The sequence below is a fragment of the Sander vitreus genome, chromosome 4 (assembly GCF_031162955.1).
Source record: "Sander vitreus isolate 19-12246 chromosome 4, sanVit1, whole genome shotgun sequence".
Taxonomy (NCBI): domain Eukaryota; kingdom Metazoa; phylum Chordata; class Actinopteri; order Perciformes; family Percidae; genus Sander; species Sander vitreus.
The window spans coordinates 5,837,395-5,853,082 of record NC_135858.1 but is presented as its reverse complement, the minus strand read 5'-3'; the positions used below and the strand labels follow the sequence as shown (position 1 = coordinate 5,853,082).

Here is a 15,688-nt window from a genome sequence, read left to right as displayed (position 1 = left end):
CAATCATCATACTGAAACAAGGTCAAGCTTTTCCTATCAGCACCCACTCAGAAACCATCATCAGGCCCAGCACCCCAAACCCCAGGGCTCGCAATGCCCTCTCCACCACCCTGCTTATGTATCACCCGGACTGCTCACTATCCAGGTACAGAACTTAACCTCAGGAGAAAAAGAGACGAGTAACGAGAGGAGAGTCCGAGAGGTATCTTGATTTTAACATAACTGATGGATGAGAGGTTAATGGGGGGTACTTCAGTTATCCCTGGCATCGTTTCTAGTATATTTGCGTCCAAACGGATCCATTTGTAAATGACTCAACACGCTACTTCATATTCCAGGCCTATAGGTGGCGCTTTTTCTGCTACAGAAATTCACCAAAAAACAGAGAAGAAGAGGCAGAGCATGCGCATAAAGCTTGCGAGCTGTATACATAAATGTTGCCCTAGTAACCCTAATAGGCTCAATATGTTCTCCAGCAGGAACACAAGCATGTAGTCCGCCATTGTTGTTGTTATGAGACGTCGTCGTGGGATAAGAGGTCGAAGGCTAGAGGTCGAGGGGTGTGGCGATGACATCATCGATACGCAAGTATGGGGCTTCGCCGTCCAAACGAAGACGCAAGGGCGGCGTTTTCTAATTTTTTCAACTTGGGACCAGGTTTCAAAAAAGTGCGTCTTTATGCTACGTTTACACGTGGCCGGCTATTTACATAAACGGACATTTCAACCTCTCCATTTTCAAAAATAACATTGTGCACAGCTGTCAGTTTTCAGAAAAGTGTTAGTTTACATTTACCCGTGTATATATGCCGTCAATGCCAAAGAGCATACCAAACCTGTAGGTGGCAGTGAAACGAGAAGCTCAAGCCCACATTAGCCAATGTCCCGAAAATAGCAACAACAGCAAAGAATCACTTCCTCTCTCTTCTCTTCCTCACTTCCTCGGCTGCCTAAACCTCCGTTTGTCTGTTTACATGCAAACGTGCAAAGTAAGTTTTCCAAAATCTCCACTCGGGCCATAAGTTTTAGAAAGACTTGTTTTCAGAGGCGAATTCTCCGTTTGCGTGTAAACAAAGGGCACAAACGAAGGGAAATGTCACCGTTTATTCAAAATAACCATGTTCGTGTGAACAGGGCCTCAGGCGGTGCGTTTACAGGATTCGTTTGGACGATCGGCCAAAACGATGCAAAACTTGTGCGTTTACACCAAAAAGCGTTTCCGTGTGGATGGCCCCCACGTTTCCTTAGATGTCAGTGGTAGTGGATTGAATGTTGTCTACGTTATGCCGGTTTGAGGGTACTAGTGCAATGTCATTAAGAATGTCTAAAAAGTCGCTAAATGTAATTATATAGGGATAGAAAGGAGGGCTGCATTAGTGCAGCAAGGGTGCAAGGTTATTATAGTTTTGCATTTTTCATTAGTTTTTATTTTTATTTCGTTTTGAATTTTTAAATCGTTTTTGTTTTCAAATTCAGTTTAGTTTTAATTAGTTTTTAAAGCGGGTTTGCTAGTTTTGTTTTGTTTTTATTTTTTGAAAATGCTTAGTTTTAGTTTAGTTCTTATTAGTTTTAGTCTTTTTTTGTAATATGGGTTATTTGTCGGGCGATTCAAAAAGATCAGAAAAAGTATTGTGTAATAATAACTCAACAAAAACATCATACAATTTTAGAAATATGTATTCACAATGTATTCAACAATAAGACCAGTACATAAAATGTAGCCTACATATGGTCATAAATATGTAAACAGTCTACACAAGACGCAGTATGTGCAAAATGTGTAAGTGTCGTGTTCCAGGAAAAAAACCTAAATAACCAACAGACTAAAGAAGACATGAACAGGTGTTTTCAACTTTGGTTGGAGTAAAGTGGCGAACTTTTTGAAGTCAGTCGAGTCACTCAGTTGTGTGGACATCCCAGTATCAATCCACGTATTAAGCCACGCTTCCTCCCGCTTTTGGTGTTCCTGCGTATGTACTAACCAGCAGTTCGCCGCTGAAAGCCCTCCTGTAGTGTTCTCTGTCCTGCTGTTGTCTCTGTCATGCTGTCTGGCCCTGTATCCATACATCCACGCCCGTAACGTTACCGGGGTTAGCTTCTGTTTCGGGGAAAGGGGGCTTTGCGTTCTCCTTTACCTTGTTAAGGTAAGCTAGGTTAGCCTCCTAGCTTGTGTGCGCTTCACAAATGTACTCTCAAATTCGTGGGATGTTTCCCTGTAATAAATTGTCCACATATTTTACCACCTTCCACTGCAAGGCGCTTTTATCTGACACAGTCATAATCAAATAGGACTACCGCTTTCTTCCGACTTTCGGTACCGCCATGATGCCAGGCGAGAGGCACGGAGCCAAAGACACGCTGTCTTCAATTTGACGTGGATTATCCGGAATTTCTGGATTCCCAATCGGAAACTATACATGTCTACGGGAAATGTCATGGTCGGAGAGATATAACGTTATTTGCTCTATGAAAGATCGACAAAGATGAAAACTAAGGACATTTATAAAGACATTTTTATTTCAGTTAACGACAATGTTTTTTCCCACCTAGTTTTCGTTATTTCGTTCGTTTTCGTTAACGATTACAACCTTGCAAGGGTGTAGATTTTGTCTGAAGGGCGGGAGGGGGTCTTTAGAGGGGGGGTTGGATGGGCTTTTCTGTAATCTCTTCTGCGCTCTTCCTCACATGCACACACAAGCACTTCTGTGCAGGGCTGTCTGTGGTACAGTAGTCTATATACTTCCACTTCCGGGATTGCTCCAGTGCCGCAGGAAGTTCCGCCGGATGCATGTCCTTTCCGTTTCCTTCCACTTTCTTTTTGTTGGAATTTTAAACTTCGGTGGATTTATGAGGACTATTGTTGACTGCTTCTCAGATCTCTGCATGGTAAATTGAGACAGCTAGCAAGACTATCTGTCCAATCAGATTTTTCTCTAGCACAACTATTTTGCAGCGGCTTTGTGCGGAGCTTAGCGCCGCCCATGATGATTGTGATTGGTTTAAAGAAATGCCAATAAACCAGAGCACGTTTTTCTCCCATCCCGAATGCTGTGTGGACTAGCCAGACCCTACTCCGCTCCGCAGTGTGTGGATGGTCTGGCAAAGCGAGACTAGTGGTACAGTAACACACTGCACTACTGCCAACACAGCCCACACTGCTTTGTATCACCCACCAAAGTCCCTACCCACACAGACTGTAAACACACTATGCATTTGATCACAGACCTTTCTATAAATCTCCCCCACTTTTTTCTTACTTGTGCTACCATGGAGCTTTATGACTCTTCCCAGTCACCCTCTTTTGCCTTGCTGCATACCACATAAAACCTCCACCATAAGGCCATACTACTTCTTCCTACATTTTGAGCAGTAGGTGCCACAGTAATTATAGGAATCATGTTGTGGAATCACATATTTGCTTTCCAATAAAATGATTTGGAATAATGTCACTAAAATAGCTCTATATGTATTTTGCTTTGGATAATAAATAACGGCTATATGTAAGTTTTAGTTAAAGTTTAGTAGAAAAAGAAAATGCATCTTGCAACTATGCATCATCAAATTGATATTGGGTTAAATTACCACATAAAGTAAGTCCATTAAGGGCTAAATGAACAAGATCTTACACCTACAAGCATTTTGCAGGTGACAAATTATTACTATCCTGGTTATAGGACTGTATGTTTCAGAGTCAGAGGCATCCTGCACTGCAAACAGACTGAACAGCAGAGTCAAACCATCCAGCAGAGTATCACGGTAGCACACAAGACTCGTGTCTGATAGCCCCAAGCGTCTCTAATTTCTGTCACAATAAATAGACTTACTAACTTTCAGGTGTCTATCTATTTATGTGACATGGCGTGTTTGTGCATGCTTACTTGCATTTGTTCGTGCATGTTGAGAGTATGTGCATGTATTTTAGTAGGTCAGTTTGCAGCCTCTAGTTGCTGTAACTGTACTCCGACGTAGAGCCTTGTATTACCGTATTATGTCTTTGCACGTGTGCGGTCTTTTTCCAAGGATTAATATTCATCTGGGTAGAAGTCCGCAGGGGACCTTTGCATGCTGAGCTGATTTACAGTATTGGGTGTCCTGGATGAAGTGGTTGTTTATCTTCTCACAGCAATGATCACATTTCTTTTAATATGAGGATTTTAGGTTTCAAACCATAGCTTCACCTTTCCTGCAGTCTATCTTGTATTGGATTCCACTCGTTCTCCCATCATGCAATCCTATTCTTCCTTGTTTCTTCATCTTTTCCTTTGGTGTCCCGATCTTACTTCATCCAGTCTTCCTATTTTTCTTTTTTGTCTATATATTTTTTTCATATTCTAAATTATTCTAAAATCTTTTATGACTATGGCGCTGTCCTTTCATGGTAAAACATAGCTGCATCTAAATTCTGTTTGGCTATGCACAACAATGAAAGGAGTGTCTGGAAAGAGCTTTGGTCTGGAGACACGGAGGGCATGCCATTGTGTTTATGTCAGTGCCCAGCTTAAAATACTACACAATAAGGTGTATGAGTGCTGTTATTTATGGTAAGAGAGATGCGTCTTTTTATATTTGTATACAATGGTGTGAGAGATGTGCCAACATGCTAAAGGATATGTGCATCCCTCCCCTCCATTCAATCACCTGAGGTAGGGTGGTGGATGCCAAGAGACACACACACACACACACACACACACACACACACACACACACACACACACACACACACACACACACACACACACACACACACACACCATACATACACATACATAAAGTGTTGTTGACATATGATAAAACTGTGTCAAGGCCCCTAATTATGTAACCGAACACAGGCTTCAGCCCCATTATCCACCCCATTTTATTGTATACAAATAGTTTACTGCAAAATTGGTTGACAGATCTCACACCTCATAAATTAAATAAGTGGATATACACACATAATAAGTAAAACCATACCGAATGGGATTTTATACACATGAACTCGAGTAATTTCATAATTCAAGCTCTGATTTATCCCAAATTTGGTGTGACAGTGGGCAGGGTCTGAATGTATGAAAAATAGAATGTGACTATCTTTATGCCTTGAGACAATACAGTGCTACGAACACATAAGTACAATAAGCTGAATTATGAAATATGAATGTATTCATTTAATTTTAGGCATCTTTGGCAGAAATGTCAATCAGAGTTTGCTCCAGCAGTATATAACTGTACCAGGTATGGTCAGTGATCTACATTTAAGAAATGTATGACATGTTCCAAGCAAATTGAAATGGGTCTAAATGGCATGTCTGTTATCAATCTAGAGACAAAGAAATGCACTTATAGTATATATAATGGAGTACTAGTCATTCATTTCAATCGTCCCGATCGTGATTTTGATCCCGATGCCATTCTATTTTGGCTATGGTTGGCAGGAATGCCCTCTCTCTGAGATGATCTGTGCTTGGCAAAAGTCTCCCGTCACAGGCAAGAGGAGGTGCAGAAGTCTAGTTTTCTCTCAGAACACTTGAATTATATTTGCTGAAAGGTTATTATGGAATATTTTGCCCAAAGAGGCCAAACAAAACTGCCTTCCCCAGCTTTAATAGTCTATCGTGTATGGTATGGATCTGCAGGCATTATTGTATCTCTCAGAAATAAACAAAATAACTTTGTATTTGAATATTATTTTAGATTACCCTGAATAGTTTACCCTTTGAGGGCAAAGATGTTTGGACAAGTGAGTTTTTTTTCCACTTCAATGTCTGTCCTCTTGGCCTGTGGTGGCAGCCAGTGAATTGTTTCCCCTCTGTATGATCCCTGTGTTTATTTGTCTCTTGCATTTGGCATGCAGCAAACTGTTTATTAATAGCTAGTCCACAGCCTGAATTACCTACATCATGTGGTATTTTTATTGGGGGCTTAAGTGTTTAGTGACCCATGAGCATTTGGTTAGCGGGTTTATCTGGTGGGATGTCATGTGAGTAGATCAGTCTGGAAAATGACCTCGCAAATCACCACACAGGTAAGATCAGCCTTTCTCCACTGCACCGCGCCAGGCCAGCAGAGGTACAGCTTTTGTGTTTGTGTTTACGTGTTTTTGCAGGGATTCATTGTTTTTGTGTGCTTTGTATTTGATTGTTGTGTATGTGTTGCTCTGTTTCTGCCTGACTGCATATGTGATCTTCATGGCTTCCGAGTGTTCTTCAGGTGTGACTATAAGCCGATGTGTCTACGCACATTTCTCCTTGGACACCGCCTAAATCAGTCCAGGTAAATCCAGACTCAAGCCACCTCATTCAGATTATTTGTCTCATCCTTAATCTTTTAAGGCTCTTGAAGTAGGTCAGCAGTACAAAACACACAACAAACTAGTTCTCAGAACCATGAAAAATACTGAGCATGCACATAACATTTATTAAAGACATGTATGTATGGAGGAGTAGATTGTTTGTTTTGAAGTAAGAACTATGCAACCTATCCAAATAAAAATAAATAAAAATAAATAAAAAGTGTGTGTGTGTGTGTGTGTGTGTTGTGTGTGCTCTTTGTTATTTTGCCCTTCACGTTACCCTCTAATGCCTCTTTCTATATCTTTCATTTGTTTTATATCTAAATTTACTCACCACCTTCATATTAGCCTCCTCCTCCAATGTCCGTTGCCACACATGGGCAAAAGACAGACCTCACCAACACTTCCTTCCTGCACTCCCCTCCCCTCGCCCTCACCAACCATCGTTCTCGTTAATACAGACATATCTGCCGATCACATTTCTAGGATGCCTGAATGTGCTGTAAAGCCCTCTGGCGCTGCCGCAGCCTTGATACAATGAAACATCGACCCAGTTGACGTACTCTCATTCTGCCCGGTTATGGTCTGAATGGTGGCTTTGTGTGTAGCATGTATAGTCACTGCAATGAAGATGGATCCAGTTTTGTTTTCTGGTTCTTTCTGTGGGGTGCTGATGTTCTCAAGGGGCTGCAGATTGCTCCTATGTACAAATCAAAACACGCACGTGTCGTAAACTGGGTGTGATTTTAAATCGCCAGTCATCAATGAATCAGCTTTGCTGTAGTTTATGTTCCAAAAAACTGTAACTTTGAATCTTTGAATCTTGCTGTCATAGAAGAAACTTACACACACAACAAACAGCAATCCGTCTGAGAATAACCATTTATAATAATGAATGTAGTAAATGAATGTATATAAATGAATAATGTTGGATTACTATTCCTTATTTAATGGGCTATTCTGAATATTTGGGGGTGACACATTAAATAATATAGGCTAATATTTTAAAAGAGAAAAGAACACAGCATTCGAAGACTGATTCTGACATTGATAACCATGGAAACGATCGAAGCTTCGAAGCATTCGGGTCAGTTCTAAATTAAATTGAAATATATGGGCCACGTTGTGTTATTTTTAGAATAGTTATTCTTGGCATATCCCACTTTTTAACCAGGAATATGACCAAATATGTTGACGTATTGCAGATGAAGAATCTTGCATATTTAGTTCTTGCAACAAATGTCATAAGAAAATGACTTAGGCAGGGGCCAGGAAGTCACGCATATATAATGCTTGATGTTTTGACATTATTTAAGTTTTTGTTTTTTACCAAATACACATGCAAAATGAAATAATTATAATTATATGAAGAAATCGTGATGCTTGTTATGTTAGGTTGTTAAAAAACTGTCACAGAGAGAAAAACAGCTGGGTTCAGCTTTGTCCTTCCTCCTTGTTTTTCTTTTTCTTTCCTCTCTCCCTTCCCCCAGATACCCCCCTCCCACCCCTGTCTTTGTTTGCTTGCTCTTTTCCCTGGAAGGGTTACCACCCAACAGCCTGCTTTGGGTGCTCCTGATTGGAGGATTGCTTGTGATGAGGGTGGGCCCAGTGTGAGAGCTTTACCAGTGGAGAGCCAGTTCTCAGCAATCAGAGAACATTCAGTCTGAAGTGTAGGCACAAGCAGGATCTGTCTCTGTTTGCTTTATCTTCCGCTGCAGCACTAGTCCAAACCTCAACGTTTAGAGGACTGTATGTGGCTTTCTGTTTCTACTCAGCTACAAGAACTGCCAGACAAGGAATTAAAAAGGAATTAAATATCCACTAAACCTTGGCGTTTTATTGTTTCTCTTCTATTTCCTCCTTCCTGTCCTGATGCCCACAGTAGTGTGGTCAGGGCGAGGGGATGGGTCCGGCTGTGGAGGCTCAGGCCCAGAAGGCCACGGATTTAGAGCAAAAGCAACAGCAGCAGCAGCAGCAACCGAACCAGCTGCAGCACCAGCAGTGCTACATGGAGAAAGGAGTGATGCTTGAGCCCTTCCTACACCAAGTGGGGGGACATTGCTGCGTCTTGAGCCTCGGGGAGCAGACCATCTGCAAACCCCTCATCCCCCGCGAACATCAGTTCTACAAATGTGTGCCTGCTTCCATGAGGAAGTTTATCCCCCAGTATAGAGGTAATGCAAACTATCCTTTTCTAACCTGTGTTGTGGCTGCTGTGTTTTGTTGTGTTGTTATGCATAGCTCTTTATTTATTTCACTGCTCTATGTGCATATGTGCAAATCAGGTGGGAAATTAAGTTTTGCAGGTTGTGTGTAAAGTGTACATGTTTAGATTTTTAGGAAAAAAGAGCTCCCTGCGTCTGCTCAAGTGTTATTTCTCTGTGCTTGACGGCAGCACGTGTCAAATTGTACCACAGGGTGCTGCAGCTGAGACTGCAAGTGGGCCTCTTACAAACAGCCCAGCCAGTTGTGATGTCCTGTTTGTAGGAGGCTGTACTAACACAGGTAAGTCAGGCTTGCCCCCATTTCTTTTTCTGGAAATCCACTATGAGGTCATCTGAAAAGGTCAACATAGGCACGAGCACGGGCACTGATGTTAAATCAGGCTCGTATTTTCTATTTTCCCTTTCCGTTGCTTTGCTATTAATATTTTCTGGCAACCGTGCTTTCATTTCAGCAGTTTCAACTCTTTATCCTTATTTTTTACTTACAATCTCAGTCCTCCTCTCCTTCACCTTATTTTCCCTCCTTCTTTAGCCATATTATGGAAACACCATGGGGAGGATAGGCTGTTTGTGATACAGATAAGCTTTGGGAAACCTTTGCTCTCCTGCAGACTATTACTTGTTGTGCTCTTCATCTATAGCTGAAGCCTGTAGACTAGCATCATATTTTTTTTCTGTATGTGTGCAGTGATGCTTTGTGGTTTCAGTATGATATTCATGTACTGTATACTGCTCCTCATTTTGTGTGAGATTGACTTGCTGGTGGAGAGTTAGATGAGAAGATATATGCACTCTCATATCTGTTTGTTAAATATACGGCTACACCCCACAGCTGGTTAGTGTAGTTTAGCACAAACACTGAAAACAGCTAGCCTGGCTCTGTCCAACAGATTTTTTGGTAACAAATAGAACTTACATTTTGTAGCCTTGTGTCATTTGTGTTTGAGCTGTTATCTTCTCTATGTTGTTTTTTAGCATTAGACCTACTTAAAAGCATGGTCTGTTTTTGTGTATACAAATTACAACCCACTGCCTGCATACTGATATCCATTGATTGTTCTTTCATTCTGTCCTTTTCTGTGTTGCTTTGATAGCTCACTATCTGTCCCATCCCCTGTTATAGTTTTGTCCAGGTATTGTTAGGACAGATGTCTTAAGCAGATGTGGATGTAGATCCACAGTACTCTCTAAGTGTAACTGCTGTAAAAAAGCAACAAGATGGGAATAAGAGATTCTTAGCACTTTAGAGCTTGTGTTCTCTTTATTGGCAGCTTTATTGTGCTTTGATTCTTTATGCGAGACGTATTCTCTTCACTGCTCCATGACACACATGTCTAACAGGTGTCTTTCTGTTTCCCTCTATGTCCTGCTCTCAGGTGTGGTGTCAGTGAGCTTTGAGGAGGATGAAGAAGGAAACCTTTGCCTCATTGCTTACCCCCTCCAGAGTGACCCAGATCTCATGTGGGGGAAAATGATGGCATCCTCGCCGCTTGTGGACGGCGAAAATCACAGCAAAGATGGCCAAAGCCGCCACTCTTGTAAAGACAAAGACAAGAGGTGAGATAAAAGAGATAAAGTAGGGTTAGTCAATGCATCAGCAGACAAGGGCAAAGTGAGTCACTTTCACACTTAAATCAAGGCTAATGTAAATTAAATTCAAGATAATGCATTGGTCACTTCAGAACCAACCATGGTGTACTATATTTAAAACCATCTTTAGTTTTCCATGAATGGTAAAGACAACTATATTTAGTCTGAAGACTCATAAATCGACTGATGACATGCACATTGACTTACACATCCAGCTTAAGGCATAAAAGGCTCTAACTGTTAGAGGCTGATCCTTGGCCTTGGCAGTTAGAGAGAGGATCACAGCCTCAGGGTTACATAACTGCAATAGATTCATGTCCACGCATATACACAAACACAAAACTTAGTCAGCCCTGGGGCCTCATTTATAAACGTGGCATACGCACAAAAGTGTGAAGACGTGGCGCAGAGAATTGGGATTTATAAAAAGCCAACCTGACGGGAAAATGTGCGGTCCTCCACGGACACTCTGACCCAGGCGTACGCACAGAAACGGGTGAAATGAGAAACGGCAACACCGACGCCAGATGGACGAAACCCGTGAAACTGTGTGAATCTGAGACCATTGTGTAGGCCTAACCATTGTGAAAATCGAAATATTCCCTTTATTGATGATATGAAGAATTCACAAAGCCATTCTCACAATTAATATCCTACACAAACACCTGTTTGATCCCTCTGCGGTGAAAAACAGACAAAATAAAACAAGCTACTATTGTATATTCAAAGAAATATATTTGCGAAGAAAACTCAAATGTTCTGTAATTATTTTGGCATGTTATGGAATTTATTCTCATGAATAATACGATAAACAGGACAAATAGACTGATGCTGTTTTCGATGTCTCCGTCTGGTGGAGCACATCGTTTTAATATGGTCATCATATAGCCTACAGTAGCATAGTGTTTTTATTTTTATGGCTTTAGATCGTTTTATTTTTGTTTTACATAACACAACGACATATTTTCCTCTTTTCCACCTCTCTAACAAGAACTACAACTTCACATTGAGTGAAAGTCCTTTGCTTTGTTTTCTTCTGTGCGCATGATGTCGGTATGGATGCATATTAATTTGGGGCGTTTCAGTGACTATTTAAGGGCAATTATGGCCATGACATGAAGCCACCAAAGCTGCGCCACATTTAGCGTCCATTGTGATTTATAAAGGGAATCCGGTGTATGACGTACGTGCGCACGGTTTTATAAATCCAAATATTTCTATGCGTACTCACATCCTGTGTTTCGTCTGTACGCCACTTCTGACGCAAATTCGCCGCACAGTTTTATAAATGAGTCCCCTGGCCTGGAGTGCCGGAACGGCTGGAAGGCTGATACTGGTTGACGGCAAAATATATGACGAGGTTGATTTTAAATGTTTTGGATGGATGATAGTGACTGAAAGACACTATTCCATTGGGTTCTTCCAATATATCATTGCTGCCCTCTTGTTTTGTGCTCTACTATCCACATAAATAGATAAAGCTATAGTGCGTAATTTCTGTCTCCCCCATGAGGAATTATAAGTAATGACAACAAAAATGTTGGCGCATCCACATGACACAAGCCTTCCCCCCTCCTCTACCCAGTTGCTTGTAACCAAGGAGGACATGGAGGATTAAAAAAAACATGATGGACTCTTCAGAAGAGGTAATTATATTTGCTCGATTTTCTGCGCGGGAAATAGGCCGGACGACACCATTTTCTAAACATAGCCATACTGAGAAATACAGAGAGCGTTTTGTGGCGCTGATAGTTCTAATTAGCTTTGTATCAACTTATTTGGCAATTGTATCAGAACAGCATGAAAACCAAGGCACTGTTGTTGAAGAAAATATTAAAGCAACACTAGAGAACTTTTCCCGCTTTTGTCCCCCTACAGGTTGGAAGCGGAATTGTCCATTACATTACATTGTCCAGTGCATTCGAACTACAGATCCGCTACCCGATCTGGCAAACTTGCATAATGTAATGTAATGGACAATTCCGCTTCCAACCTGTAGGGGGACCGAAGCGGGAAAAGTTCTCTAGTGTTGCTTTAAAAAGCCTTTATTGATGGCATAGAAAAAAGTAAAAAATACACAGGCCTTCTTCAGGGTGACTAACCAGAAGTGAGATACAAACAGGAAATATATAGAACAAAGACATTTGTCTACAAAGACATGACTTGAATGTAACGGACGTTCATTAATATTCAAAAGTTACGCACTAAAGCTTTAACCACATACACAAGCAGATACTGAGTCTGTTTTGTTTTTTTGTGTGTGTGCCTAAAACTAATGATGTTCTCTCCGTCTGCCGTCCAGTGTTCACAAACTGGAGGAGGAGGCCGAGGTGTTCTACTACAGACTGGAGCGCAGTCACAGTAATGCTGTACCACAGCTCAAACAAAAACCCTGGACTGTCACACTTCAACAGCAGCACCTGCAGAAGCTAAAAGAGGAGGCCATGCACTGCAACCAATACAGTATCCTTTCACTGACTGAGAACTACACAGTTTTTCTTCTTCCTATTTTGGCAATTTTCCATATCACAGTGGAACTAGACAGGATTATTGTTCAGTGGTTCCAGCGACATGGCACGCACCCCAGCCAACTGAGCCACAAGGACACCTCAAAACCTGCCTATTTACATGCAGTTGAAAAGTATACATGATAATCAGAGGCTCCAGTATGCACCTGGTGCCTGTTATCTAATACAGTGTCTAGCTATCAAAGTCTTTGCCTTGTGGAGTTGTGCTTCCAAAGCCCTCCCATTAGTTCCTTTATTTTGCTGTGACTTGCCTGTACAGTCAGTATTGTAAGGATTATAGCATTCATGTGAATGCAGTGAAACCTGTGGAAGGAAAAGCTTAGATATACACGTTTTTTTTTTATCTAACCATGTCGAGCAGTTGTAAGCTGATTAGTGTAGAACCAAAGCCACGGCTTTTTGACTTTGGCCTCCTTGACTCAGTTTACCAGAATTCATCCTGCTGGAGAATCTGACGTGGCGCCACACGTTGCCGTGTGTGTTGGACGTGAAGATGGGCACACAACAGTATGGAGACGAGGTCACGGAGGAGAAAAAGGCCAGGAAGATGCGCAAGTGTGAGAACAGCACAGCACCCATAATAGGAGTCTGCCTCTCTGGCATGCAGGTGGGCTTTGATCCAACACTGGCTTTAGTGTTTATGGCTCTGTTTTAAAGGAATAGCTAGACATTTTGGGAAATCGCTTATTGACTTTCTTGTGAAGAGTTGAGATGAAAAGATCTATACCACTCTCTAATCTGTTTAATATAAGGCTACAGCTAGCAGCTGATTAGCCTAGCTTAGCACACAAACTGGAAACTGGCGGAAATAGCCAGCCTGGCTCTCTCTAACTACTACCAGCACCTCTTAAGCTCTGAAATTAACACATTACATCTTGTTTGTCTCATTTTGGAACTATTCCTTTAATAACCTGACTACCATGTATTGTTTATGAATATACCCTGCAACAAAGACCTGAAATTGGCACCTGTCAAGCACCAAATGGCGGTAAGATTTGTCTTTGGCCATTAAATCAGTAAAGGTCACCCACTGGCCATGAACTATTTGAGAACAATGGAACCTCTGTTCAACATCTCTGACAATGACCAATCAAAACAGTTGATCTGTACATTTTGGAATACTTTTTCCTTCACTGCCATGATTATTTAAGCAGAAACTAGGAAAAAATATGAATAAGACACAAAACCTTGTTGGAAAACTAATTTTGGGTGTTATAGACATAGTCACTATTCCTTCTCTACTTTTCAAACCCCTCTATGTCTCTCCATCCCTTCAGGTGTACCAGTATGACACGGGCCAGCTGATGTTCATGAACAAGTTCCATGGCCGCAGGCTGACTGTGCCAGACTTCAAAGAAGCTTTGTTCCAGTTCTTTCACAGCGGACAGCGTCTACGACGCGAACTCTTCGCCCCGGTGCTGCACAGGCTCCAAGAGGTGCAAGCTGCCCTGGAAGCCTGTGAATCCTATCGCTTCTACTCCAGCTCCCTGCTCATTATCTACGACGGCGCACCCCACCAAAAAAGCACTGAGGACGGCCTCTCTGAAGAAGAAGAAGAAGAAGAAGAAGAGGGCGAGGAGGTGGAGGCTGAACCAGAAATGGAGGAGGAAGAAGAGGAGGAGGTGGGTGAAGAAGCAGGTGCACTTGGTTTTCCTCGCAGACCCTCCACGTCTAGCGATGGCAGCACCAGTGGCGGGATCTCAGGTGTCAGCCAGGCTCGCTTGTCCCGCTCAAACCCCCGTAGCCCCTTGGTGGATGTAAGAATGATAGATTTTGCCCACACTACCTGCAGACATTACGAAGGGGACAGCGTGGTGTACAAGGGCCTGGACAGCGGCTACATCTTTGGTCTTCAGAACCTGATCACCATCATCTCCGAGCTGGAGAACCACAGTACGGACTGAAGACTGACGTGACACACACACACATTCAGACACAGATGCACAGTAACACAGAACAGGACTGGACTACAGAAGCGGAGAGAGTTTTCTCCTCTCCGCTTCAAAATCAGACCTTGTTGTAGCTGGCCTTTCATTGGACCCAGTTCCTGTTTCTGCCGTTGGTGCTTCTCAATGTTTCTGTTGTTTGTGTCCGTCTACGGGATATAAAAGAGACTTGCACATAACATAGACGAGACATCTGTGTGACTGATGGAGTGATTTACCCATTGTCATCATTCTGTTTAACCCGGTTCACTGTTGGGACCAAAAGGGTTGGCAGCAAATAAAAGCAGTTTGAAGTCTCGAGGCAGTAGAAATGTTTTTCTTACTTCCGATTCCAAAGAAGGCATCAGCATTTTGCACACACAAACACATTCTGTTGTGTGTTTACACTGGGATGGGGCAATGTGAAAGAGCGTATATGAGGACAGAGCTGATAGAAGGAAAGGTAGTGAGCACACACCCTCCATTCTTCTTTATTGCCTGTTCATTCTGCCATCCTTCTTTCCCTGTTCATCTTTACTTAAAGAGACTATATTCATATAAGTATCAGGGACAGATGATATAGAGTTATTTCTTTATTTGACATATTTCATAAAATAAACTGAAAGTTAAAAAAAAGAGAGCGAATGAAGAGTACTACATTCCATGTTATTAATGTTATGATAATGACATTAATTAATATTGTTATTTGACATTTAAATACCTCTACCTTGTATGTACAGTATGTGTTGTCCACAGTCTGTTGGGGAGGAAAATAAAGACTTGGGTTTGTGTTAACATTTGTGTCTTCTTTTATATGTGCTGCTACATGTTGACGAGATCATCAGCTTAAAGAAAGAAACCACAGACTTCCTGCTTATGGGAAATTTAAATGTCGCAGCAATTACATTTCATGTAATATCCAGGATGGGAGGTCGTCCCCTGGGTGTGTGCACAAATGACAGCTTTTTGAGCATGAGTCAGTACAAGCACATAATGACTATAATTCATATCTCTACAAATACCCTGGAAAGTATGATAGGACTGCATTCAATATGAGCAGGCCCACTCTTAGCACCTGCTGTGCAGACAAATAACTGGAGCAAATGCCAAGCCTGAGGCCTATAATGTAATGTTGAGTGCAGCTTTGACA

At 41.8% G+C, this 15,688-nt stretch overlaps 1 protein-coding gene across 1 annotated transcript; it reads left to right on the top strand.

Moving 5' to 3' along the window:
* The first annotated feature begins 7,928 nt into the window (after positions 1-7,928).
* Positions 7,929-15,333, top strand: LOC144516529 (inositol hexakisphosphate kinase 2-like). Its single transcript, XM_078247890.1, has 5 exons — positions 7,929-8,444; positions 9,872-10,052; positions 12,388-12,548; positions 13,045-13,220; positions 13,891-15,333. The coding sequence occupies exons 1-5, from the start codon at positions 8,174-8,176 to the stop codon at positions 14,515-14,517; spliced, it is 1,416 nt and encodes a 471-aa protein (XP_078104016.1). The 5' UTR covers positions 7,929-8,173; the 3' UTR covers positions 14,518-15,333.
* The last annotated feature ends 355 nt before the right edge of the window (positions 15,334-15,688 follow it).

Coding starts and splice junctions, on each gene's coding strand:
- LOC144516529 (XM_078247890.1), top strand. CDS start 8,174: ATGGGTCCGGCTGTGGAGGCTCAGGCCCAGAAGGCCACGGATTTAGAG. Junction 8,445..9,871: donor GTTTATCCCCCAGTATAGAG/GTAATGCAAACT, acceptor TCCTGCTCTCAG/GTGTGGTGTCAGTGAGCTTT. Junction 10,053..12,387: donor TGTAAAGACAAAGACAAGAG/GTGAGATAAAAG, acceptor TCTGCCGTCCAG/TGTTCACAAACTGGAGGAGG.